The sequence below is a fragment of the Micropterus salmoides genome, unplaced genomic scaffold (genome assembly GCF_014851395.1).
Source record: "Micropterus salmoides isolate LMB-PRFRI ecotype aquatic unplaced genomic scaffold, ASM1485139v1 Ms_hic_scaffold_5, whole genome shotgun sequence".
Taxonomy (NCBI): Eukaryota; Metazoa; Chordata; class Actinopteri; order Centrarchiformes; family Centrarchidae; genus Micropterus; species Micropterus salmoides.
In genome coordinates this window covers 20,964,506-20,991,450 of record NW_024044237.1, presented here as the reverse complement: position 1 = coordinate 20,991,450, position 26,945 = coordinate 20,964,506, and the positions used below count along the sequence as shown (strand labels likewise).

The 26,945-nt window shown below is 42.3% G+C and overlaps 1 protein-coding gene across 3 annotated transcripts in view; it reads right to left on the bottom strand.

Moving 5' to 3' along the window:
- The window catches only part of mid2 (midline 2), a 205,968-nt gene that overhangs the window by 20,032 nt on the left and 158,991 nt on the right, over window positions 1-26,945 (bottom strand). For all 3 annotated transcript variants that reach the window (XM_038699505.1, XM_038699504.1, XM_038699506.1), the window contains 5 exons: window positions 23,290-23,397; window positions 14,631-14,779; window positions 13,162-13,289; window positions 12,629-12,772; window positions 940-1,101 (listed from right to left, as the gene is read on the bottom strand). In XM_038699505.1, coding sequence (XP_038555433.1) covers window positions 940-1,101; window positions 12,629-12,772; window positions 13,162-13,289; window positions 14,631-14,779; window positions 23,290-23,397 — 691 coding nt within the window. The remainder of the gene's footprint in view (window positions 1-939; window positions 1,102-12,628; window positions 12,773-13,161; window positions 13,290-14,630; window positions 14,780-23,289; window positions 23,398-26,945) is intronic.

Here is a 26,945-nt window from a genome sequence, read left to right as displayed (position 1 = left end):
TGTCCCAACTGCTGTCTGTGGACGTGTAGCTACAGTGTTGTTAGTATGAGTTAATACCGCACAATGCTTTTTTTTTTTTTTTATAAATCAACCAGCGTAACAATAGCTAACCTGGCTAGTTGTAAACAATGGCTGGCCGAACGAGGTTTTCCGACTTGTATTCGGAACGCCATCAACGCGGGTGTGACGTCATTCCCAGCCCTGATCTTTGACTTCCGAGGTAAATGGAACACACCATTAAGATGACATGTCATTTTACATTTACATTTATTCATTTAGCTGAGGCTTTTTATTCAAAGCGACTTACAATTGCTATGTATGTCAGAGGTCGCACGCCTCTGGAGCAACTAGGGGTTAAGTGTCTTGTTCAGGGACACATTGGGTCTCTCACACCAAAGGCATGTGTCTTATCCACTGTACCATCCATTTGGTCAACCCAATGCAAGTCAGGCTAGTTTGTGTTACTCTCTTGTTAAATAATATAATAAAAATCTTGAACTAAAGAAGCAGTAGTGAATTAAGTCAAGGTGTGTTATCATTTGTCAAACTGTCAATCTGGCAGCTTCTTAATTCAATACATCGCACAGTGGACAATGACACCGCACCTTCTGGGAAGCATTACATGATTCAGTAAGATGCATTTTTAAAATCAATGGTCAGCTGCTTAAAAGCTGTCATGGAACATTCAATAACATGCTTTAAAATGTGACTGTAACAGAAATCTGTCATTTGTTGTAAATCTGCTACTTATCCTTCACTCATTTATAAATCAAAGAGAACCCCCTGGGAGATGCAATTACAGCCTGTAAATTATGTTGCACAAATGACACAGAAAGAAGAACATTTTTAAATTGTATTAACTATCAAAAAACAAAGTTAACAAGGCTTGTAAATATTCATAGAAAAACAGGCCCAAGTGTCACATGTGCCTTCACTTACTGTTGGTTTTGAGGCGGGCTGGCTCACTGTTGCGGCTTCCTGCCTGGTTGATAGCCTTGACAAAGAAGATATAACGGGTGCCACTCTGCAAGCCGTGCACCGTGTAGTGGTTCTGCTTGATGTTTGGTACGATCATCCAGCTGTCTGCCGAGTTGTATAAACCTGGCAGATCCACAAACACACACACACACACACACACACACACACACACAGCATGAGAAACAGAGTTCTGTTGATGTTTTCAGGGTAAGGCGAGCTGCAGTGAGTCCTGCTGAGAATCTTTTCTGTGATGAGCGAAAACAATTCTACCCAACAGCTGACCGGAACAGTATGTTTTTTTTATTCCCCTAAACCTCAAGTTAGTCATCACACAGTAAATATCTCAAACAGTGCTCGATGTTATGCAACATTTATGTGCGCACACTGATCCATCCCATTACCTTTCCATCAGGTTTATCATGGCATGCTCTCCTGAGGCGATATTGTGTGTTCACTAAGCTAAATCTATAACCCATTAAAGGTAGGCCAAGGTACTTGTTTGAGAAGTGAATGTCTGTACTAAGCGCCCGAGGGCAAAAGAGTGTGAGAGCCTTCAATATTCATACATATAAAAACGTGGGAAATACCAACATGACCAAAGTCAGTGCGGCGCTTTGATTGAAAGAGGCTTTGAGTAGAGGGTTAGTAATGGCTGGGTTAGCTCTGCAGTCACCTGCTTCTAAACACAGTCTTTTCAGTCTCTCACCTGCAGCTGACTGTGAAGAGTAAAAAGGAAATCTCAGCTCAGGGCTGTGGAGAGGCTCATCTACAATGGGGTGCTCTTTTGGCCTCTAGTCTAGTGTGAAATAATGGGCATGAATTTACACATTAACATCACTGGCATTTTCACCTTAACTGACCCACCACATTACAACCACATATGTTTTCAGGGAATGGTGTTTGCGTGATTTTAAAGCTAAAGGTTAGAGGTGTGCATTAAAGACGGCAGAGGTGTTGTAGGAGGTTGTGTGGTGCTACTGTACTTATGCTTCTAGGTGACGTGTGAAAAGAAAACAAACACGGTGTGAGATTTGCCACTTTCAGTGCACTGGCTGTGTTTTGCACAGACTTTATTGGCATTGTCATTGAGGACAGGTGAAGCAAAGTGATAAACATTTTTTCTGCAGCTGAGAACGGAGCTTTATCTAACCATGGAAAGTATGCTAGTGTCATGAATTTTAATAAGTTATTAATTACACTGCTTGTTAAACCTTGAACTTCACTAACAGAATGAGTAATACTGCCATGATGTGCCAATAGAAAAATAGACAGAAATTATGTTTTATCAGCAAACATTTGCAAGGCAGCTCTCACAAAGAGCCACTGACTGCCAGCCTTAAAACGTCTTCCACCCACCTAAAAAATTCTGAACACATTCAAATAAACCCTTGCCAAAGCAAACAAAACATGTTGTTTAGTAGCACTACAGCGGCGGTTAATGTCTGAAGAGTTGAAGGTAGAATAACAATCCTTCTTATTGCCTCATCTTTCCTCTGCCCCCTGCAGAATTTGCCGGGAAATAAAAATCCTGAAAGGGAGAGAGCTCTCACGGCCATGCCTGCCGTGTCCCTTCTGGTGAGGATGCGTTGTGAATTATTGAACAAGATGGCAACAGCATGCATAAGTAATAGCCGGGAGTCTGCTTGTAAATATAAATACTTCACGGGACGCAAATAAGGCCTTTAAAAGTGAGGCGGCTTTAAGAATGAATGAGGTGAGGGAAATCTTAACGTCAAAGTGAAGGCTCTGTCTTTACATATCTCCCGACTTCCACGGGTTTTTCTTTGACAATGAAAAAGCTGTGGAGGGGTTTCATCTTTCTTTAGGATGAGAGAGAGAAAGAAAGAAAAATGAAGGGAGTTTAAGAGATTCTTCTTCACACCGTCCATGATCCATTTTGTATGCAGAGATGGCCAACAGATTCATCTGCATTTTATTTCAGCCTGGTCTTACAACTATGTATCCTGTCAACAAAGAAGACCTATTGTTTTGTTTTGTTGCTATTTTCCTAACAAAGTATGTTGTTCTACTGAGACAGCTGTCTTTTGTTGTTATGAAAATTATGCCTCCCACCTGTCGTTGCATCCTGGAGAAATTAGGGAGACTACAGCGTTATGTGGGCTTTCAAAAAGAGATGCAGGGGAAAGACGAGGGAGAAGGACTTCACTCTGCTTTCCATTTTTAAAGCTTTTGATCTCCAGAGCACCTCTCCCTTTTTTGCTAAATCAAATTAGGTCAGTACACAGCAATACGCTACTGCAACTTATGCCACTGAAAAGGGGCTTTCTGACACTAGCCAAGCTACTTTGGAAAACATTGTGCCTTCAAAGCGTGATGGAGCACTAACTCAATGTGCCATTGTAAAAAGAGAAAGAAAAAAGGAAACAGGGAGGAAAAAGATCAGCTTGTGTCTTGCATCCAGACATCAAGTGTGTGTGTGTGTGTGTGTGTGTGTGTGTGTGTGCGCGCGCATGTACAGCACGTGTGTGTATGTTTGTTTGTGTCAGTGTGTGTCCTGCTCAGACTCAGAAGCGGACAGATGAGAAGCGAACAGAAACACCAAGTATCCTGGGAATGGAAGAGGGTTTGTCTTTGATGATGAAATATAGAGTTAATGGTGACTGTGTGTGTGTGCGTGCCTACATGGTTATTTGTTGCATGTGTGTATAAGTGCTACTCTATTAATTTGTTCTAGAGGAACAGACAATGTGTGTATGAGCAGTAAAAGCAATAAAACTCAAATCAAGTTCACCTGCATCTTTCTCTTGGTGCCTCTACATAAGTATGCTGTTGTCAGACTAGTTCCCTGCAATGACTGAAACCTCATCAACATTTTATCAAACACTGCTACAAAGAAAAATTTATCCTGCTGATCTCTCTTTCTCTATATCTCAACAGGGCATCCTGCAAACTCTGTGCTTTCCTGACGCCCACTGCGATACTACTTTTCTCCTGTGATAATCGTATTAATACTTCACCACAGGCCACTGTTTATGAATACACATGAAATATAAATGAAGGTGTGAGCTGGAGTCAGCAGGTAGAGGTTTTGCTAGTGTGGGTAACATACAGGTCTCCCAGAAAAAAAATGTACAAATTAGCAATATAAATTGGGGGAAAAAGTGGTTTGAAGTCATGCGGTGGTGAGAGCAGGGGGTATGGACTTCTATTAGTCCTGGCAGACACAGCAAAATTGCTTCAGCTGAGCAATGCAGGAAAACAGATGCATATAGAACTAGTGAGACTATTTGGCTTCTAAACCTTGTTGGTTTTATGGGGTAAAGTTATCAATATGATAGCCATGGGCCTGGAGGAGAGGCATTAAAGGTAACAAACAAAGGTAATGGCTACCGAACCAACAATGCTGCTGTGGCGGGCGCATAGTGGGAAGATGCTGTTACATTTTTAATTAGTCTCTCATGCAAAACAGTTGCAGCATTTCCTAAATGAAAAACTTATTTTGCCTTCATTTAAAGTTCTTCATAATTTAAAACAATAGTATTAAATTTTGAGAAACATGCTCATTTACAGTAGACTTACAGGTGAAAAATTTGTTTCAGTAATTCAACTTAAAAGGGGGAAACTAATATATTATATAGACTAATTACATGCAGTGAGATATTTCAAGTCTTTATTTGATATAATTTCGATGATTATGGCTTACAGCTTATGAAAACCCCAAATTCAAAATCTCAGAAAATTAGAATATTGTGAAAAGGTTCAGTATTGTAGACTCAAAGTGTCACACTCTAATCAGCTAATTAATCCAAAACACCTGCAAAGGGTTCCTGAGCCTTTAATTGGTCTCTCGGTCTGGTTCAGTGGAATTCACAATCATGGGGAAGACTGCTGACCTGACAGTTGTGCAGAAGACCATCATTGACACCCTCCACAAGGAGGGAAAGCCTCAAAAGGTAATGGCAAAAGAAGTTGGATGTTCTTAAAGTGCTGTATCAAGGCACATTAATAAGTTAAGTGGAAGGGAAAAGTGTGGAAGAAAAAGGTGCATAAGCAGCAGGGATGACCGTAGCCTGGAGAGGATTGTCAGGAAAAGGCCATTCAAATGTGTGGGGGAACTTCACAAGGAGTGGACTGAGGCTGGAGTTATTGCATCAAGAGCCAACACACAGACGGGTCCTTGACATGGGCTTCAAATGTCGTATTACTCTTGTCAAGCCGCTCCTGAACAACAAACAACGTCGAAAGCGTCTTACCTGGGCTAAAGAAAAAAAGAACTGGTCTGTTTCTCAGTGGTCTTTGGACCACTGAGAAACAGACCAGTTCTTTTTTTGTAACGTCCTCTTTTCTGATGAGAGCAAATTTTGCATCTCATTTGGAAACCAAGGTCCCAGAGTCTGGAGGAAGAATGGAGAGTCACACAAACCAAGATGCTTGAAGTCCAGTGTGAAGTTTCCACAGTCTGTGCTGGTTTGGGGAGCCATGCCATCTGCTGGTCCACTGTGCTTTATTAAGTCCAGAGTCAGAGTCATTTTCCAGCAGGACTTGACACCTGCCCATAAGTACCAAAACCTGGTTCAATGACCATGGGATTACTGTGCTTGATTGGCCAGCAAACTCGCCTGACCTGAACCCCATAGAGAATCTATGGGGCATTGCTAAGAGAAAGATGAAAGACATGAGACCGAACAATGCAGAAGAGCTGAAGGCCGCTATTGAAGCATCCTGGTCCTCCATAACACCTCAGCAGTGCCACAGGCTGATAGCATCCATGTCATGCCGCATTGAGGCAGTAATTCATGCAAAAGGGGCCCAAACCAAGTACTGAGTACATATGCATGATTATACTTTTCAGAGGGCTGACATTTCTGTATTTAAAATGCTTTTTTTTTAAATTTCTTTTTTTTTATTGATTTCATGTAATATTCTAATTTTATGAGATTTTGAATTTGGGGTTTTCATAAGCTGTATGCAATAATCATCGAAATTATATCAAATAAAGGCTTGAAATATCTCACTTTGCATGTAATGAGTCTATATAATATTAGTTTCACCTTTTAAGTTCCATCCATCCATCTTCGTCCGCTTATCCGGGATCGGGTCGCGGGGGGAGCAGCTCCAGCAGGGAACCCCAAACTTCTCTTTCCCGAGCCACATTAACAAGCTCTGACTGGGGGATCCTGAGGCGTTCCCAGGCCAGTGTGGAGATATAATCTCTCCACCTAGTCCTGGGTCTTCCCCGAGGCCTCCTCCCAGCTGGACGTGCCTGGAACACCTCCCTAGGGAGGCGTCCGGGAGGCATCCTTACCAGATGCCCAAACCACCTCAACTGGCTCCTTTCAACACAAAGGAGCAGCGGCTCTATTCTGAGCTCCTCGCGGATGGCCGGGCTTCTCACCCTATCTCTAAGGGAGACAGCAACCACCTGCCTGAGGAAACCCATTTCGGCCGCTTGTACCCGCGATCTCGTTCCTTCAGTCATGACCAAGCCTTCATGACCATAGGTGAGGGTAGGAGTGAAAATCGACCAGTAGATCGAGAGCTTTGCCTTACGGCTCCGCTCTCTTTTCGCCACAACGGTGCGGTAAAGCGAGTGCATTACCGCCCCCGCTGCTCCGATTCTGCGGCCAATCTCCTGCTCCAGTCTCCCCTCACTCGTGAACAAGACCCCGAGGTACTTGATACCTCGGGGTACCTTGGTACTTACTCCTTCACTTGGGGTAAGGACTCATTCCCTACCTGGAGTTGGCACTCCACCAGTTTACTGCTGAGAACCATGGCCACAGATTTAGAGGTGCTAATCCTCATCCCAACCGCTTCGCACTCGGCTGTGAACCGATCCAGTGAGAGGTGAAGGTCATGGACCGATGATGCCATCAGGACCACATCATCCGCAAAAAGCAGTGACGAGATCTCAAGCCCCCCGAACCGCAGCCCCTCCTCGCCACGACTACGCCTCGATAGTTCATGAATCCACATGAATATCACAAACAGGATAGGTGACAAAGCGCAGCCCTGGCGAAGGCCAACCTTCACCTGGAAAGAGTCCGACTTACTGCCGAGTACTCGGACACAGCTCTCGCTTTGGATGTACAGGGATTGGATAGCCCTGAGAAGGGCCCCCCTCACCCCATACTCCCGCAGCACCTCCCACAGTATCTCCCGGGGACCCGGTCATACGCCTTCTCCAGATCTACAAAGCACATGTAGACTGGATGGGCATACTCCCAAGCCCACTCCAGGATCCTTGTGAGAGTAAAGAGCTGGTCAGTTGTTCCACGACCGGGACGAAAACCGCATTGTTCCTCTTCAATCTGAGGTTCGCCAATCGTCCGAACCCTCCGTTCCAGCACCCTGGAGTAGACTTTACCGGGGAGGCTGAGAAGTGTGATACCCCTGTAATTGGCACGAACTCTCTGGTCCTCCTTTTTGAACAGGGGAACCACCACCCCAGTCTGCCACTCCTTGGGCACTGTACCCGACTTCCACGCAATGTTAAAGAGACCTGTCATCCAAGACAGCCCCTCCACACCCAAAGCTTCCTGGGCAGATCTCATCAATCCCTGGGGCTTTGCCACTGTGGAGTTGTTTGACTACCTCAGTGACTTCCACCAGGGAAATCAGCCTCGAGCTCTGCCTCTACTAAAGGGGGCGTGTCAGTCGGATTTAGGAGTTCCTCAAAGTGTTCCTTCCACCGCCCAATTACCTCCCCAGTTGAGGTCAACAGGGTCCCATCCTTACTGTACACAGCTTGGACGGTTCCCCGCTTCCCCCTCCTGAGATGGCGGACAGTTCTCCAGAAACACTTTGGTGCCGACCGAAAGTCCTTCTCCATGTCTTCTCCGAATTTCTCCCACACCCGCTGCTTTCCATCTGCCACAGCTGAGGCTGCAGTCCTTCGGGCCCATCGGTACCTTGCAACCGCCTCCGGAATCCTCCGAGACAACAAATCCCGGAAGGCCTCCTTCTTCAGTCGGACGGCTTCCCTGACCACCGGTGTCCACCACGGTGTTCGAGGGTTACCGCCCCTTGAGGCACCTAAGACCTTGAGACCACAGCTTTCTGCTGCAGCTTCAGCAATAGAGGTTTTGAACATTGCCCACTCCTGTTCAATGTCCCCAACCTCCACAGGGATGCCAAAAAAGCTCCGCCGGAGGTTTGAGTTGAAGATCTCACGGACAGGGGCCTCCTCCAGACATTCCCAGTTCACCCGCACTACCCGTTTGGGCTTACCAGGTCTGTCCAGAGTCTTCCCCCACCCCCTGACCCAACTCACCACCAGATGGTGATCAGTTGACAGCTCTGCCTCTTCACCCGAGTGTCCGAAACATGCAGCCTCAAATCAGATGAAACGATTACAAAATCGATCATTGATCTTCGGCCTAGGGTGCTCTGGTACCATGTACACTTATGAGCATCCTTATGCTCGAACATGGTGTTCGATATAGACAATCCATGACTAGCACAGAAGTCTAACAACAAACACCCTCTCGGGTTCAGATCAGGGGGGCCGTTTCTCCCAATCACGCCTTTCCAGGTATCTCCATCATTGCCCACATGTGCGTTGAAGTCTCTCAGCAGAACTATGGAGTCCCCTACTGGAGCCCCATACAGAACTCCATTCAGGGTCTCCAAGAAGGCCGAATACTCTAAACTGCTATTTGGTGCATATGCACAAACAACAGTCAGAGTTTTCCCCCCCAGTACCCGAAGGCGTAGGGAGGCGACCCTCTCGTTCACCGGAGTAAACTCCAACGTAGTGGTGCTCAGCCGGGGACTTGTGAATATCCCCACACCCGCCTTGCGCCTCACACCTTGAGCAACTCCAGAGAAGAATAATGTCCATCACCTATCAAGGAGTACGGTTCCAGAACCGAGACTGTGCGTGGAGGTCAGCCCCACCAGATCTAATTGGTAGCGCTCCATCTCCCGCACAAGTTCCGGCTCCTTCGCCCACAGAGAGGTGACGTTCCACGTCCCCAGAGCCAGCCTCTGCCGCCTGGGTCTGGTCCATCGAGGTCCCTGACCTTCACTGCCACCCATGTGGCAGCGCACCCGACCCCTGCGGATCTTCCGATGGATGGTGGGTCCAAAGGATGGAGAGGGGTGCCACGTTGCTTCTTCGGGCTGAGCCCGGCCGGGCTCCGTGGCAAACCTGGCCACCAGGCGCTCGCCGACGAGCCCTCCCTCTGGGCCTGGCTCCAGACGGGGGCCCCGGGCTTCCTCCGGGCAGGGTCTCTCCTCCTCTTCCTCGATTTGTCATCAAGTGTCTTTGTGAACCATTCTCTATCTGGCCCCTCACCTGGAACCACTTTGCCTTGGGAGACCCTACCAGGAGCACTAGGCTCCCGACAACACAGCCTCCAGGTTCACCGGGGCACACAAACCTCTCCACCACGATAAGGTGATGGTTCCCGGAGAGGACCTTTTAAGTTGAATTACTGAAATAAATGAACTTTTGCACGATATGCTAATTTTTCGAGTTTCACCTGTACAGTTACAGTCGAGAGATAGTTAGCTTAGCTTAGCATAAAGACTTGTGGTAGGAGGAAACAGCTAGCCTGGCCCTGTCTAAAGGTAACAAAATCCACCAACCTTCACCTGTAAAGCACACAAATTGTAAAAAATGTAAATTGAAAAATGTAACAAAAGTGACTATTTCTCGGCCCGGCACAGTGACTTCACTGTAAGGCTAATTGGCATCGACAGGAGACATATAAGTATATTTTTTCCAAAATATCAATCTATTCCTTATGCATAAACATTTAGAGCAATCAAAGTGGAAATGCATATGCTTAAATAAGCATTGGATTAAAACCGCAACAGCAAAATGTGACGTATCATTTACGGCCATTATTATATCCTAGTGTGGTGTCATTGATGAAACGATTAGGTTGTAGCACTTAACTGACAAGGACATGTAAGGATAGTGTTTACATCAGCGTTATTGGCAGACATAAAATAATGACCCCAAGAGAGTGTGAATCAACACTGAAGGCACAAATGGAAATCTTATACTGTTTTATTTCTAGATCAATTAATCAGCCATTACAATTTTCTGTTTTCTCTCTCGATCCCTGCTATCTTTCTTGAACTTCATCGCAGGAATCAACAATAGAAAACAAAAATTGACAGACAAAAAAAGGCTGAGTGTGTGAGCATGGGTGAGAAATATATAAGTATAGTAGTATAGTTGGGGATGTCAGTTGGCAGATAAACAAGTGGGTCAACAGCACTAGACACTTTCAAAGGGCCACAGGTAGCAGCTACACGGTTACAGTGCAGATGTCTTTACTTGCAGTCATATTTGGCTTTTTGACACTGCTTACATTTCTCCATGGTATTTGGTTTCCCTTGCCGATTCTATTTTCTGCTGCTATACTTGGATGATCCTACAGAGGTGGGGTTTACAAGACCCCACAACCCCCAATCCCCTGCTGATGGGAAAGCCAAGGCTGAGGGTGAGGCCAGGCGAGAGAAAAAGAGAGAGACGGGATGGCGCTCAAGTGGGAGCGTTTAGCCACTTGGAAAGTTAGAGAAAAATGCTATGGTAGAAACTCAAGTGGCATGGCAGGCTAAATGGGTTTCTCTCTTTCTCAGTTCCTCCTGTGAATCTCGGAGGACTCTGTGGCAGCAGGCTGCTGAATATCTGAGTTACTCAGTCTATCACAGCTGAAATGTATCCCGATGTTTCAAATGGCTGGGGCACTTGAGTTGGATGGTTAGATAGAGAAATGTCAGGCTACACAGAGGAGAGATGAGAAGAGATTATGAAAGAATCAAAGAGGGGAGGGAAAGTGGAGAGGCACGTGTGTGGTCACTTGCTTAAATGCGCACAATCATGTACATTAATCATATCCTTCTCATATTGGCGAGTGGTAATTTTCACCTCCCCTATGTAACCATTATCCACTCTGATTTTCACCTGTTCTCCCATTCCTCTCCTCCTCCACATCGGTCTTTCTCTCCCTTCATTTATGTGGTGACACGCAGTGATAGACAATTTTGGCAAATGTGTAAATCATGTCCGGGAATATTACAGCATTGAATAAGGATGAATTTTGCAGAATTTCAAGAGAGTAAGATCCATATCTACTCATTTCATTTAAATGTAAAGTATCATAATGCCACAGCCCCAGCTGTAGGTAAAAGATCATAAAATGCTGCAGGATTGTTCAGCTATAATATGTGCATGTGTCATCTAAATGTGGTCACAGTTGCACACAGTGTCAACCAATTATGGAAAAACATAAAACATAGAAGATATAGGGAAGATTAGATAAAATGTCCTAAAATGATGGAAAAACAGAGTTACAAAAATCTATTTAGGCACAACTACTTGGTCGTCACCATGGTCAGGAGGCGGTTTTGACATTTCCTGAGACAAGACATTGAGGGCTGCATAGATGATGTGTACTGTTTGTCCTATATTTACTACAAGTAGTCTTGGTAACTCAGCTCTCCCTCTCTATAAATACAACCATGGAGGACAACAAAGACTAAAGCTGGACAGCAAATCTAGGTTATGCAACACAGTTTGTATAAAATATTGAACATATGAAAATAAGACTTAACAATACTGAAAGTGTTGTGGTGCTCCAGTTTTTCTCTCTTTGTGACTGCAGGGAGGTCAGTGTGAATGGTGTGTTTCTTTGTGTTTCTTTTGAGCTTGTGCATGTATGTGTTTGTGTAGGTGCAAATACGTAACTATGGTGAATACTGTCTGTGAAGATTCTCAGTCATCCAGGTCATAGTTATCCAACGAAGGTTAAAGTCAAGGGCAACTGGACTTGGTTGAAGATACTGGAAGACAGTATCAGTTCAGTTCAGAGCTGAAGAAGTCCCTTGGATGAGGGACGAAACGTCTTCCAGTATCTTCAACCAAGTCCAGTTGCCCTTGACTTTAACCTTCGTTGGATATGGTGAATACTACTAATAAAACTGTCCTTTCCCATATTTGTGCTCATGTGTATATATTGTATTTGTGGTCATTTGTGAGTCAAAGGATTTGACTTTAAGTGAGACTAGGTAACTTTTGCTGTACAGCGGCCACTGTACACAGTAGCAGAAGTAGGGAAGAGTCATAAAGTCAGGAAACTGACTCAGTAATGTCAGTTATGCAGCAACATTTTACTAAAATAAGCTAACATTAGCCACCATAAGCTTCTGGTCATATCAGACCAAGTTAAACTGTAGCAGCAAAACTCCTGGTTGTATTGAACTGAGCATGATTGTGTGAATTCAATTTTATGTTTAAGAGAAGAAAACAGTGCTATTTCTAATCTGAAAAGTTACACAGTCTCACTTTAAAACTCCTTGATAGCGTTGACAAAAAACACTCTTGATGATTAAAACTCTATTGATGCCAGAGGGATCCATTGATCTGTAGTCTTTGAAGTTCCCATTCATGTATTTTGCTCTAATGATACAACAGGAGCACATGTTACCGGAATGTATTACCATTCATTCTATCAGTGAATGCATGGCTTCTGGATGGGATTGTTTGATATATATAACAAATGAAATATTTCAGCCTTCTCTATCAAATTAAACTTTTCATATAACTGCATGAGCTTCCTTCTAAGCTTAACATGAGCTTCCTTCTAAGCTTTTATAATGAGTGCTTACTGTTCTATGGTACATATCTAATTTTCTATATTACCATACGTGTTTGTGTGTGCACATGACTCACTGATAAAATTTGTCTGGCCGGTGTAGATGGTGTACTGCAGCTCGTAGGAAGTGACGCTGAACTCGTCCTCGGACGTCCAGTGAACAGTGATGGTGTCATGAGAGGCGGTGCACAGCTCGTCTCTTATGGATGGCGGGTTTGGAGCTACATGTGGAGGGAAACGACAACATAAAACAACTAAAGTTATACATTGAGATTGACGTAAAGTACATCTTTAAATGAAAAAGAAACAACTGTCAAAGATCCCGGTCTCTAGTAGGCTATATAATGACATTATAAGGAAAACCTTGTACAGTATGTCTACATGAACAGTTAAGAAAAGTTATATTTTAGCTTACATGCATACATTGAATGTAAGGTAATCTAAAGGGTTTCATATGCCAAAGAGTCCGAGAATTTCATCGACCCAGAGAGGACTATTTTGTCTTGTAAAACGTTATATCACAAGGTTTCAACATATTTAAATGACAGCAGCAGCATCTACTGTAAATACTGTATGTGTTTATTGTAGACCAGAAAGACCCAGCTCTCACCTGTTAAGTAATCTAGTCCCTCTAGAATCTTCTTCTCTCTGGAAAAGTCCAGGGCAAAGTTGTCAAATGCCTCATTCAGGTTGACGTCAGGGATGAGGACCTGGGAGGAGGCCGTCGCCATGGCAACCCTTTTTGCAGCCGCCAGGACAAGGGAGTGAGGAAAGGAAATGCCAGGAGAAGGGCAGAGAGGTGAGGGAGCAGAGGAGGGCCAAGAGGTCAGACGAGGTGATGAGAGGAAAAGAGGGGAAGAGCAAGAAAAGATGAAAGGTGTTGAAGAGGTGGACAAATGTGAGGGGAGAAGTGAAGGAAGTGAGGTGACAAGAGGGGAGAGGTGGTAGACAGCGGTAGTTTGTGAGAAAAGAAAAAGACGAGAGAGAGGGAAAGAAAATATAGGAGAATAGAATATAAAAAAAAACTTTATAGAAATATTTACAGTCTGCAACGTGCCCCATTATAATCTATCACTAATTCACAGTATGTTAAACCAGAAAGCCATCAAAAGACAGACAAACCAGACACACACTGACACACTGACTCCATAGTCTGTACAGCTTTGTGGAAAATTGTGCCTACTTTTGCTTTGAGAAGCAATCTGTGGCAGGAGCCAGCCTGAACCACAGTGCTGGCGGGGTTACAGAGCAGGGCAGAGCGGAGCATAGACTGGCGCTAGTCCTTGAGACTTTTGTTCCTCAGTAAAGAGGAACTAGTCGGTCAATAAAGCGCCTGGCCAATTGCTGGAACAAAGCAGCATAAAAGAAGCTGTGCTAGCTGCAGATTTTGTACAGGCCTTTAGTCTGTGAGAGAGAAAGTGAGGATGCGGGTGGTGGCCTGAAGGGATGAAGATATTACAGAAGTATGCAGGTGAAAAGAGAAACTGCAGAGCCAGCTGCTGAAATGATAGATGATTTTCAACAGAGGCCTGACATTGATCACAGGAACTACAGCTGTTTTATATAATGTTGATTTCACCAGCAGCCTTACTCTAAGATTGGATTTCATAGAAGGAAAAGTGTTTAGACAGGCAAACTCATTGTAGGGCAGGGGTTTTGTGAAATTAATTAAAAGTGTTATTGTGTGTCCTGCAACAGGATTACACAACTGCATATACAAAGAAAAGAGATGAAATTTGTCCGTACCTAGTTAATTAAGTGAAATCTGTCTTTTCTGTGGCAGACAGGTTCAGAATACATGTCACACACACAAAGATGGAGGAGTGAATTAATACAGAAAGCCAAAGATGGCATGAGGAAGAGCTGGGCGCTTCTTTCCATTGATTATCTGTGAGTGCATTTGTTCATATGTGTCTCCTGTTTTGTCTGTTGTCTTTCTCAGTAGCCTGTTTTGCATATCTACAGCTCTCAGACAGTATTACTTCAAAACAACCACTAATGTAAACAAACTTTCCACTTCATCCCCTTTTCTACCTCACGGCAGAAAAAGTACGTATATCTATGCACTACATCACCCACCTTTCTGCTACATTTCGGGCTGTCTGGAGGAAGCGAGCGTGGTCGTTCTCCTTCAGGCTCTGTTCTGCCTGTGTGATGAGGGCACTGGAGCGCTCCAGACATTGGCGACAGTTCGCTATCTGCTGAGCCAGCTTACGCAGTTTCATCACCTGGAACACACACAAATACAGTACATGTTGCTCTGACACGCTGATTTATATTAATTCGTTTTATCTGAGACAACTAACTTTATCTGGTCTAGTCAGTTTCACAAACACAGTCACCACATTCGTTTACTATGCAGGCATTTTAAGCCATTAACTGTTTTTCATCAACACCACTTCCAAAACTCAAACAAAAGTAATACTCTCATGTTGATTGTTCTTTTATGCTTTCTAAAATAAACTTTCTATCTCCTCATGGCAACTCAGGTTCTCTCCACTGCACAAATTTGGAACAAATTGCTTCAGAGCTACTTATCCTTCTGAAATGCATCCCAAATATGGTCCAAGGATTTCGGTAAGAGGTATTCATCATTGTGACAGTCACTAATCCACAAATATGTTCAACAATTCCAGAAAATATAACAAAGGTTTGCTGCCAAATTGCTCAAAAATACTGACAGAAAGTCAGCAGTGGCAGCACCCCCTGAGACAATTCCTGCTAGGTGAGCCAACAAGTTGCAATATTGCAAACTATCAATATAGCTTATAAGTTTTATTACTGTAAGAGAACAAGAACACTAAAACAAACACAAACCCTCTGCGGGAATCTTGAATACATGTTGACTGTGTTGGACACTTATGAAATATTTTCTTGTCAAAGGAATCTTTGAATAACGTGCAATTAATTTAACTTGTAGAAACAATGAGCAGGAGGACATCATCACAGCTTGTGTAGTGGAACTGATGAAAGAACCCCTCTTCTTCTCACAAATTTGTCTCTCACTGATGGCTGTCACACACTCGATAATAAACCTGTGGATCCCATGTAGGTGCACACAGTGATGCAGATACATGCACATACATAGACAGGAAAACATAGGGACAGGAAGACACCAAGAATGCAGTAAAGAGGACAGAGTCTTGGTTATGGTGTCAGAGTTGATGCAAGCCCATTGTTTCTTTATTCCCACACTGACTGAAGGGGCACAGGTGAAAAGCATAATGCATTGTTATCTTATATAATAATAATCAGAGAAAGAGGTACAGCATGCTACTGTCATAAATTTGCATGTTTGTCTATAACCGAGCAAATGCTGAGAAAAAGATTCACAAAATTGATTATAAATTACTAAGGGTACACTGCTCTTGCCCTGACCAACCAACATTTACATTGCTTCAGCCTTATAAACACTTATCCATCCATACCCTTGGTATGCAGCTGGAGTTGGAGGAATACCATGGCCTGAAAACCAAGGAAAAAAAGAGATGGCCCACATGGTCCATCTTCATCACAAACAACCATCAAGAGGCAGGTCAGTGAGTCAGGTCAGGGTTCAGACTCTTTATACACAAACATTCACAAGGTTTTGTAATGCAGCCCGTTCTGACTGTAATTTGTCAGTGGGTGTACTGTTATATCATTTTCGACTGAGCATACGGAAGCCATTCTATGCTCATTTGAAATTAAAGTAATCCATTTATCTGCATTACGGCTCATATCCTGATCCCTCAAATGAACTTTACGCAGGAAATAACACAGGCTGCTTGTGAGCCTTGAGACTGTCAGCGAAAGGTAGGCTGTAGAATAAAATACCAGCTTTAGAACAGAGTGCATCTCAGCAAAGATGATTAAATGAAACCTCTGTGAACTTTTAAATGGCATACAGTTAAGTTGCTTCATTGACTGAAAACAGCATATTTCAGTAACAGCTAACAACTTTAATCTTTAAACACCAAACAGGACAGTAAAAGCTGAAACAACATCTACAATTATGAGTGCCCTTAAAGGATTAGTCATTTATACTTACAGCAACACATTTTTGCTTACAGGGCTTGAATTATGCAAATAAGAATTTGGAAATAACACACTGGGTGGCAATTGGTTAAGAGCTTGTCATCAAAAGCTCTCAAAGAATCAAAACAGTAGCTAATGTGCACTCGCTTTCTACTGCTGGGAAAACCATTCCCGCTTTGAAGCCTCTCTAAGCTGGCAATGTAATGGAGTTTTCAATTGACATCTTCCATCTCTTCCACCAGTCCACCATAATCTGTTGTTGCCATAAACGGCATTTGAGCTGGTTGTTGAATGGGGCGGAGAAGTGAGACGGGTTTAATAGATGGGTTATTATTTGGCAACATATGCCTCAAACACCAATTTTAGAGATGATTACTCACTGTGCCTCAGAATAATGGACAATATGACAGGGTCTCTGTGTGTATATATGTGTGTGTGTGAGCATTGTGTAAAGACTGCCTCATCTAAAGCTGTAATATAACAGCTATTTAATCGTAGCTTAAATATAGTAATACCAGCCCATTGGTATAGTTTGTTCCTCAGTGCTCTATGAGGTCAGAAACAAGGGTGAGGCTACCCTCTTTAAATATTTGGTTTTAAGGGTGTAATGGACCTAATGCACTACTAAATGATATAACTATGGAATTATTTTTGTGTATAATTTCTAGTAATATAGTAATAGTGTGTGGTGGGACATTGTTAGCACAGAAAAAGATTTTTTGCAGGCACCTACATTATGTTTTGTAGAATGTAATGATTATCACTTAAGGAATTACTTAATTTGTGCAAACACAAATCTTTTCTGTGTTCATATTATCCACATAAGTGCACAATAATAACCTCTTTCACTCAGTTTGCCCTCTATTAACATCCCTGCTATGTGTGCGCTCAAGTTTACTCTAAATGACTCATCCTTCTCTTAAAAACCTAAGGTTCGCACAGAAAATGTTGTGTGAACAACAATACCAAAATGCACAACACTACCGCCTCTCTCTATGAAATACAGTTTGTAAATCAGTCTGTATTTTATTATTTTCGTAATTAGCTAACTTATGCCAGAAAAGCAGTAGCTATATAAGCTAGCTGGGTAACTTGGTTAGATTTAGACACAAATACTTACTAGGGAAGTAATACTTCACTTTCCTTGCTGAGAGACACATGAGAAGATTGATACCACCCTCACTTCTGCAGGGGAGTCACTAATAACATGTTATATCTTGTTAGTTTAATTTGTAAAATAAACAATATAAAAATACCATTGTGGCCAACCAAGAAATAGTCCAGCACATCACCCCATGTAAAACAGCAATTTACATTTTTACAGTTCGGATTTTAAACCATGACATGTAAAGTGTTAATAGTGAGCTTTAGATGGTAGGAGGATTTTGTTCCATTTGAATAGAGGCAGGCTAGCTGTTTACCCCTGTTTCCAGTCTTTATGCTAAGTTAACTTAACCAACTTCTGGCTCTAGCTGCATATTTACGGTATAGATATGAGAGTGAATAATCTCATCTAACTCTCGACATCAAAGCACTATTTCCCAATATGTTAAAGTATTCCTTTAAGTTAGTGATGTGTTGGTCTCTCAGTTCCATGAGCTGATGAACGATGGCACAATACCTGCTCGGTCTGAGAGCCAGCTCCCTTCAAAGAGCTGCAATTCTCATCACTACTTTAAGTAATCCTGTGAAAGATTGCATTTATGATTAATAGACACCAACTTTGACTATAAGTAGGAAACTGAATGTACACCCTACCATCTACCCTGTTTGACGCTGTAACAATGTCACGGTACTTCTGCCATTCAAGGTAAAAATGGCTCTTTTTAGAAATCAAGAGATTTTTAAAAAACCCGATCGGATTTGAGTTGTTAATCCTGAAGGCTCTAACAGAGTTAAAATAGTTTTCTGAATGACAAAGAGAGACAGAGAAGGATGGAAGACAAGCAGAGTCATATGATGACTCTCACACTAGAACATGGGAATAGTGTGTGTTTTGTTTGGGCAGGAGGAGATTAGGCAAGACTGAGTCTCCTTAGAGAGAGAGACAGAGCCCGTTAAGAGGAGGAGGAGAGAGAGAGAGAGAGAGAGAGAGAGAGAGAATGGGAGCACTTTGCACAGCTCTGTTCACCATGAATACGCCTACATAATCCTGTTATTCTGAGGAGGAGTCACATACGAGCACTTTCCTTTCCAACACTGTCCTTAACTGAATAAATGACAGCATTGTGTTGAAATGCCTAAAATTTACCTGACCTTTAGTGGTTTTGGTCTCCTCTCATCTTAGGCTGACATCCATTTTAGCACACCTGGAATTATTTGAATTACTGAAGGTGCCCTTCATTGATCTTTCTTGACCCTTAAGCAGACTCAAATATTAATACATCACCTGCAGGCTGACATCAGTCAAGCGCTCCTCTGGTGTTTCATGGGTTCTTCCCTTTTACCGCCATTTCCTGCATTTCACTCCTCTGCCCTCTGCTTGACAGCCTTTTACAGACACAGACTCTCAGGAGGACAAGCCTTGCTCTTTGTCTGCAGTCACTGTGGACACATTCTGACACACTTACTCTCTCTCACACACATACACACTCTTACTTCAGTCCTTGTGTTCAGTGTTTGGAAATCTTTCATCTCTACACAAAGCTCTTTCGCTGCTTCAGGATCTCCCACAAGCACTTAAAACTTCACCTCGGGAGGTGAGATTTAGAGTCTACCTCTGTCCTGAAACCCTAGGTGCCCATGGGGAGACAGCCACCCATATTCACATGGGCACATGTCCCCCGCCCCACCACACACACACACACACACACACACACTTGTACAGTAAGTCCTGTACTCTCTTTGAAACAGCAGTGAGAGGTTCACAACAGTCATTGCTGCCACCTCAGATTATTTCCACACACATTCAGGTTGACTGCATACATGTAGGACAGGCCATTGGTCACTCACTTTTTCCATGTGTGTTTGGGGAAACACGTAGGAAACTACAGAAGCAGGCTTAAACACAACACTTAGATACCTGGAGGGATATATTTTGTCCGTGGCATTGCTGCTCTCATATTCATTCTCTCATACTAAACAACTGTTTCTCTACCAGCGGACTGTGACCTAGAGCTGAGTCTCTTAAACATGTATATAGCAATTTGCCTGCTTGGAGTGGCGGTGAGACCTAACTGTTGAGACTCCACATCTGTCTGTTATAAACCTAAAACTGCATTAATCAATATTCTTTTTTATGAACACTGAATCAAGTGATTGTGTGAGGATTATGTCCAATCGACTGCTTGAGATGACAAACCCACAGAGGATTATTCTATGCTGCAGCTCTATAAAGCTGTAGAGCCACTTTAAGCCCATAGGTTTGATGTTGTTTTGTTCAGGAAAAAAGGTTCAACTAACCCCACTGCACACTACTTGCCCACCACCAAACGACACACAAAGTTAGTGACTAGCTGGTGAAAGTCATCTAGCAAGGTAATGACCTACACATTTTTCTCTGGAGTTTGGTGGAGACAAAAACAGAGATAAAAAGTTAGTAAATTACTTGATTTACATTCATAAGGTTACCAGAAACTAGGGCTGGGTGATATGGCCAAAAATGTGATCACGATAAAAAAATCATTAATTATCACAATAAATGTCAAATCATTATTTCTTTCACGTTTTTTTCTCCTGAGTGATAGTTGAAGATACCAGATGGTTAATTGTGGTTTTATACTATTATTTATGGTCACAACATGACAAACAACAAACAGTGGATCACTTAACAAATCAGAGGTAGAACATTTAAAACTATTCTGATAAAATCTTTTTTTCAACAAATATGCATGATTAAAACTCTTAACAGAAAAATTACATGCTTTTCATTTGTGATTCAAATGAATTAAATCAAACATTTATTGAGCATTTATTACACTGCTAATGAGGAAAATTATATTGCGATAATTATCATTATTGTTTATTTGCCCAGCCCTACCAGACACAAAACTGCTTGGTAACACTTTTTAAGGTAATATACTGTTAAAACTGTTAGCTTGTTTTTCTATGTTTCTTTATGCCCCTTAAAGGCAGGGTAGGCAAGTTGCTTTTAAAACACTTTTTTCATATTTGTTGAAACTGTCTTTATATACCAATGCATATTAAAAAGTTAGGTGCACTGAAAAAGAGAGAATAAAAATCGGCTGTCTGTAGTCCTCTCAGGACTGCAGTAAACACAGCCACTCGTTCCATTTGGACCGAATGCAATGATTGGCTGGCTGACTGTCACTCTACCTCGCTGCCATGGCTACCAGCCCTGCTGCTATAGGAGCTGCTCACATGCGCGCACCTGGTCAGCTCGCTCAGACCTGACGAGCGAAGCGGTCAGACCGGAGGTGATATCTGCGTGGCTTTTCAACGATAGTGACAACTGAGGAACACCTAGGGGCTGACACAGCGTGGTGGCTTTATTTCTGCTGGGCAGGTAATCTGGCTTTTATCATTTTGATGGTAATTTGTTACTTTCATCGCTAGCAAACGTAGCTACCTACGCATAGAGCTAACAGTAGCTACCTACTTAGCATACAGCTAACTGTTGCTACCAGTGCAGACTGGTGTAGGAGCCAGAGCAGAGACGATCAATTATATCTAGCTGTAGGTGAGCTGGAAAACAGCAGCACGAGCTGTGTTTTCTGTCACTAACATTAGGTAAGACAATGTAAGTGTAGACTGCGCTGGTTTAGTTATTCACCAGCTAGGTTTATTGTTATACTATGTTTACACCTAACTTTAGTTATCTTTACCTTGTATCTAATCTGTTAGTGTGATTATCTTGTGTCTGCAGTTGATGTTTGACTGTATGTTACTTTTACAAATGTGGTGATGTGTGTTTGTAGTTATGAGAAAGACATTTCAATGTTAGTATACATAAACAATGATAGCTAAAGGTCCCTAAGTATCTGTTTTTCTGGTATATAAGCTACCTATAATATAGTTTTATGTTGTTCATAGCTACTGTGTGAAAACCTTTTACATTCATTGGTGCTGTTATGCCATTACTTATTTTACCAGTAAACAAGTGAATGTTTTATTTCTACTGTGCCCTCAGGTCACCTGCAGGTTTGAGTCTTTCATAGCCCTGTACTTCTCACCAGTACACTGATCGGACCATGCTGGTTGGCCTGGATTACAACTACCATGTCCACAGTCCAGCCAGGAGAAAAGCTGAGTATGTTGCATAATGAGTACTCCTATGTATTTTACTCAATACATTTATAAGGGATGAGTCAAAAAATATTAAACAGTATGAGGAATACAGATAGATGGTGCTTATTTATTGTTGTGATTGCATTTTATGTGGAAATGCTAACTGCTGTATAAGAGGATAATGTCAGGTATTACAAACTTTTCACTAAGCTGATCCTCCTTTCTGTATTATCAGGTACAGCAAGGTATACAACAAAAAGTCCAGGAAGTGGAGATTGTACTCATTGAAGATCAGCCATGTGTGGTGCATGGAAACACTGTAGTCTGGATGTTGTCCACAGTCCTCAGATCAGATTCTGGTCTGTAAAGGAATATATAGTTGTTAGAACTCCAAATGGGAAAGATCTGTGTAATTGGAAAGAACATTCCTAAACATGATCAGATATTTTAATTGAACAGGGCTTTGTTGTTATCTAACAGGACTTCTGTGTCTACATTACACACCAGGTCAATGTACATAACACAGATGAGCCAATGGCTGAAGTAGAGCTGCAGTTAGTTGTTGTAATCAGTAAACAATAATACAAAAGTAATAACAATAGTGATCGATTACATACCACTTTATTTTTGACACCCAAAGGGCTTAGGGGGAAACAACAGAGACAACTTTGAGACAAGTACACTGGAAGACAATAGACTAATATTAAAATATATATACCTGTTCATATGCCGTTGTTGGAGTGTGAAGCTCGTCGAAGGTATGTGCTGCTCGGCTTGCACCTCGTCCTCTCCGTCCTGCCTCTTCTTCCTTGGACCGTGGCTGCCCTCCCTCCTCTGCTTCGCCTCGACCCCGGGCCGGTCTTGGTCCTGTGCTTGGCTCTGGATTGCAGTCATCAGAGACAATAATGCTGTCACTGTGGAAGCTCTAACATGTAAAACAATGTACATGTTATGAGTCTAACACGAAATTCACGTTGGTGTAGTAACTGATGGAAACGGAAAAAATCAGCCTGTTTTTAGCTTTGCCCAATGTTACCGCAGCTGTTAGCACAGTAACCTGTTGCTAACAGTTAGCTAGCTAACTCGTTACTGAATCAAAGCCAGTCTTTTTAAACCTATCCAATATTAACATGCTAGCTTGATAGTGAGTACTAACAACCAGGTTAATTGTTTATTTTCATAACGATAAAGTTAAATGTTTTCTTACCCCTGATGTGAGCTGCTGCATTGCGCTGCTCTCCGCTTGTCATACTGTGCTCATCCTCCAGCAGAGTTGGCAACGCACGTTCACGTGTTTTGGGGGCGTGGCTTTTAAGGAGCCCAGAAGGGAGGGGGTGGGAGTTTCTCTGTTGGATACTTTCAAAAATCCAGCAGTTTCTTTCTAGTTTGTCAAACTTACCTACCCTGCCTTTAATAGCCAAAATTCAGTCAACGTAGCTTCAATTTGCTGAAACCACCCAGCTCGAATTTACATATTCTTGAGCTAGACCTGAAACTGAAAAAGGACAAAAAAGGTGTCCTGGGAATACTTTACCTTAGATTCTTTGATCTTTACAGCGATGACCTGTTTCCTCTGGCGGATGATCTCCACTAGCTCATCACACTCCTCCACCAGCTTGGCTTCATGCATGGCTGTGTTCACCTGGAGAGAGAAGCAGAAGGACACGTGAACATGACTGGGAGAACCCACTATACGGGTGTCCTAAGTCAAGCCAAAATAGGCTTGCTTACACACGCACTTAATCTTGCACACGCACTCACATTTGCACAACCACACCAACTTGGCCTCATGTTCCATTTAATTTTGTCTTTGCGAACAAAAAAACAACATGTGCCAGTTTTTCTTCCTCTCTGTTCGTAGGGAGCATTGTAAGATTTCTGGATTGACAGCCATGGCGATTCATATCATCACTTACAGAGGACGTCATTTGTTTTTCCATTTCATTCTGCACACAAGGAAAAGCCGCCTCCAACAAGGTGTGCACCCAGATTAGAAACTTGTGATGAACTGAGATAAAGGATTTATCTTTAATTATGTCACAGGAAAGACCATAAATCATTTTAAATTACAAAGCAAATGTATTGATACTAGGGGGAAAAAAAATTGGAATTCAATTACATTAGATACACTGACAGGTCCATAGTCACCCATTTAATGGGCATTGTAAGTGGTGAGAAATTTTTTTATTTTAGTAAATTTGCAATTTTTTCTAAAATGTTCTGTTCCTTGCTCGAGGGAAAGTCTGTCACAGCTCATAAAAATGGATACATTGCTGCTGGATTTAAACCGGCTCCTGTTCTTGTACTTTGCACTAATATTACACAGGAAACCCCATATTGTGATGAGAAAAGGCTGCATGGACTTCACAGAGTTGCACCTTTTTCAAAATCATGTTTATTTCACTCACTGTGAGCAAGAACTAGGTTGAGGATAGTTTGAATATTCATCTCTTCATTAAAAAAGCTCCTCAAAGGGCCTGTGTAGACACTCATTAATTCAATGACAGAATTTGCTTGCACCATGCCAAATGTAATAGATTTTATGATTATTTTAGGACCAAAGTTGCCAAGGCAACTCATCACCAGTTCACTATCTCAGGCCAACACTAAATGAACAGCCAGCTTCAAACTTATGTGGGTAGGTGTTACTCCAACACAATGGGTGTTTGTTGAATTTACATACTGAGCCACTACCGACAGGTTTGCTTACACCAAAAGCTTCTGAATCAGCTATGGCAGAGGTTAAAATAAGAACAAGTTCAACTTCACTGCTGAGAGAACTTTCACTCATCACTATGAGGATTATTTTATAGATTGATGTTTGACCACTGAGTTTCATCAGAAAATTTAATCTAAAGGTCTGAAAGAGGCAAAACTTCACTGAGTGTTATGATTGGCCACCACAAGTTGCACAGACAGAAACTTTATCACTGCTTTATCTGCTCCTAGATTATTAGGATTTTCCATTCAAACTGTTTGCACATTATGTTGCTGTGCACTGATGTAAGGGTATAAAAGGTTACCATGTATTAGTGCTGTAGTCAAAAATGCCCAAATCGAGACCAAGACCAGAGTTTATTGAGACAGAGACAAGACCAAGACTTTTAGGGGCTGAGACCAAGTCGAGACTGAGACCGAGGGAGGGCGAGACTCAAGACAATGACCAGTTCCCCACATTACATGACACACAATAAAATGTGGAATGAGATCATAGGTACTTCTCAAATTGATCAGAAAGATCCACATTCCCATTAAAACACCCACATACAAACACTAAGAGCTGAAATCAACTTAAGCATCTTTATTCAACATTCCGTTTCCATGTTTATCATCACAGGGAGGGGGGACAGGCGCTAATGTTAACAACACTTAATTAGCGTTACTGGCTGCATTTGAAGCAATAAGTTTTACATCCAATAAACGTTAGGATAACCAATAAATCAGACAATGCAAAAGCAATTTATTAATATTCCCAAAGTTATGGTCTTGACTGGTCTTGAAATAAAATCCTGAGTCCTCAATGTTTGAAACCGAGACAAGGCCGAGTACAAATGCGATCGAGTCCGAGATGTGACCATCAAAAAGTGGTCTTAAGACCGGTCTCGAGTACTACAACACTAACATGTACCATCTAAGCTAGTTGTACTCACACAGAGTTGTACTGTGAGTGCAAATCTTCCACAGTGATGACAGGAGTCACAATTACTTTTGTCTGCGAGAGCCAATTCAGACCATCAGAGAAATAATAGATTTACTCCAGAATAGAGAGAAAACAACCCAAAATGATGACTGTGGGAAGCTTTCACTCAAACTGGCAGCTGAGTAATGCTGAGCTGGCAACCCTCATACAGTAATACATTGAATGTATAGTGAGGAAAGACCCAAACGCTTCTCTGAGTGGGTGAGTCAATCTTTTTATGATTTTTTTTAGAAAATGATGAACAACAATAGACGTCAACAAAGAAAAGCCAATTGTAAGAACATATACAAGTATAGCCATGTAAATACATGTAAATGGGTAAATAAAAGTGGCAATACTTTGATGTAAATGCATACATGATACACTAAATAAGAGAGAATATGAAATTACAGAATAATTACTACAGAATAAACCAAAGGTGTGACATTCAATAAATAGTATGGCACAATGTCAAAGTTGTATTGGCCTTAAGACAATCCAACCCTATTAATCCCTATTCATATAAGCAAGATATCAATCCCACTTCCGGAGATATAGTTCCACCTTATTGAGTAACCTGAATGATAGATTTTCTCATGCACCTAGTTCCCCCATCTGGATGTACCACAAAGATGCTGTAGGCACGGACAAGGCTTTCCAGTTCACAACAATCAGCTTCTGTCCCAGCATGACAGTGGTTTGAACTCCATCTGCCTCAGGGTGAGTTAAATTATCTAACACCATGGGGTCTCCCAAAATGTACAAGGCTGGAGTGAAAGAGACATCTTTGCCAACAATTATTTGAATGTAGCCATGGATAACTAACCAAAACTCCTGTACCTTTGGACAGCTCCACAGCATGTGAACTAGAGTACCATAATTTTCATTGCACCCCCAGCATCCCGCCGCACTACTTGGAAGGTGTCTGTGACGGCCCCTCTGCAGGGTTCATACTGCTGTTGATGTGCTTTCTGTCTCCAGGGCTGCAGACCTGATTGGCAGAGTAATCAGCAGCATGGGACACACCTGGGCCCAGTGTGCCCCATGCATATAAGCCAGAGCAGCATTTACTCTTGGCTGGACCGCCTCATCCCATTGCTTCCTTTGTTGTATTTGGTTTCTTGTCTTTGTTTTTACAGCACAACATCCATGCAGTACATTTTTACTCACTACACTACTGACTTTACAGATTCTTCCTACTCATTTAGTTTAATAAATCACTTTGTGTTTTAATTTACCCGTGTGTCTCCAGTTTTTGTTACAGTCCATGAGCCAGGCTGTGACATGTCCAATAAACTTTAATATTTTTAATTTAATTAATCTTGTTTTCAATTACCTGTACATTTTTTTTTTATATCTGAGAATTAAGTTTCAATCCCCCTTAGTGAAATCAACAATGAGGTCAGCTTCCCATGTCAATCTGAGGGACGACCTCCATCCATCCATCCATCTTCATCCGCTTATCCGGGATCGGGTCGCGGGGAGGGACGACCTATCGCCATCAAAATAAA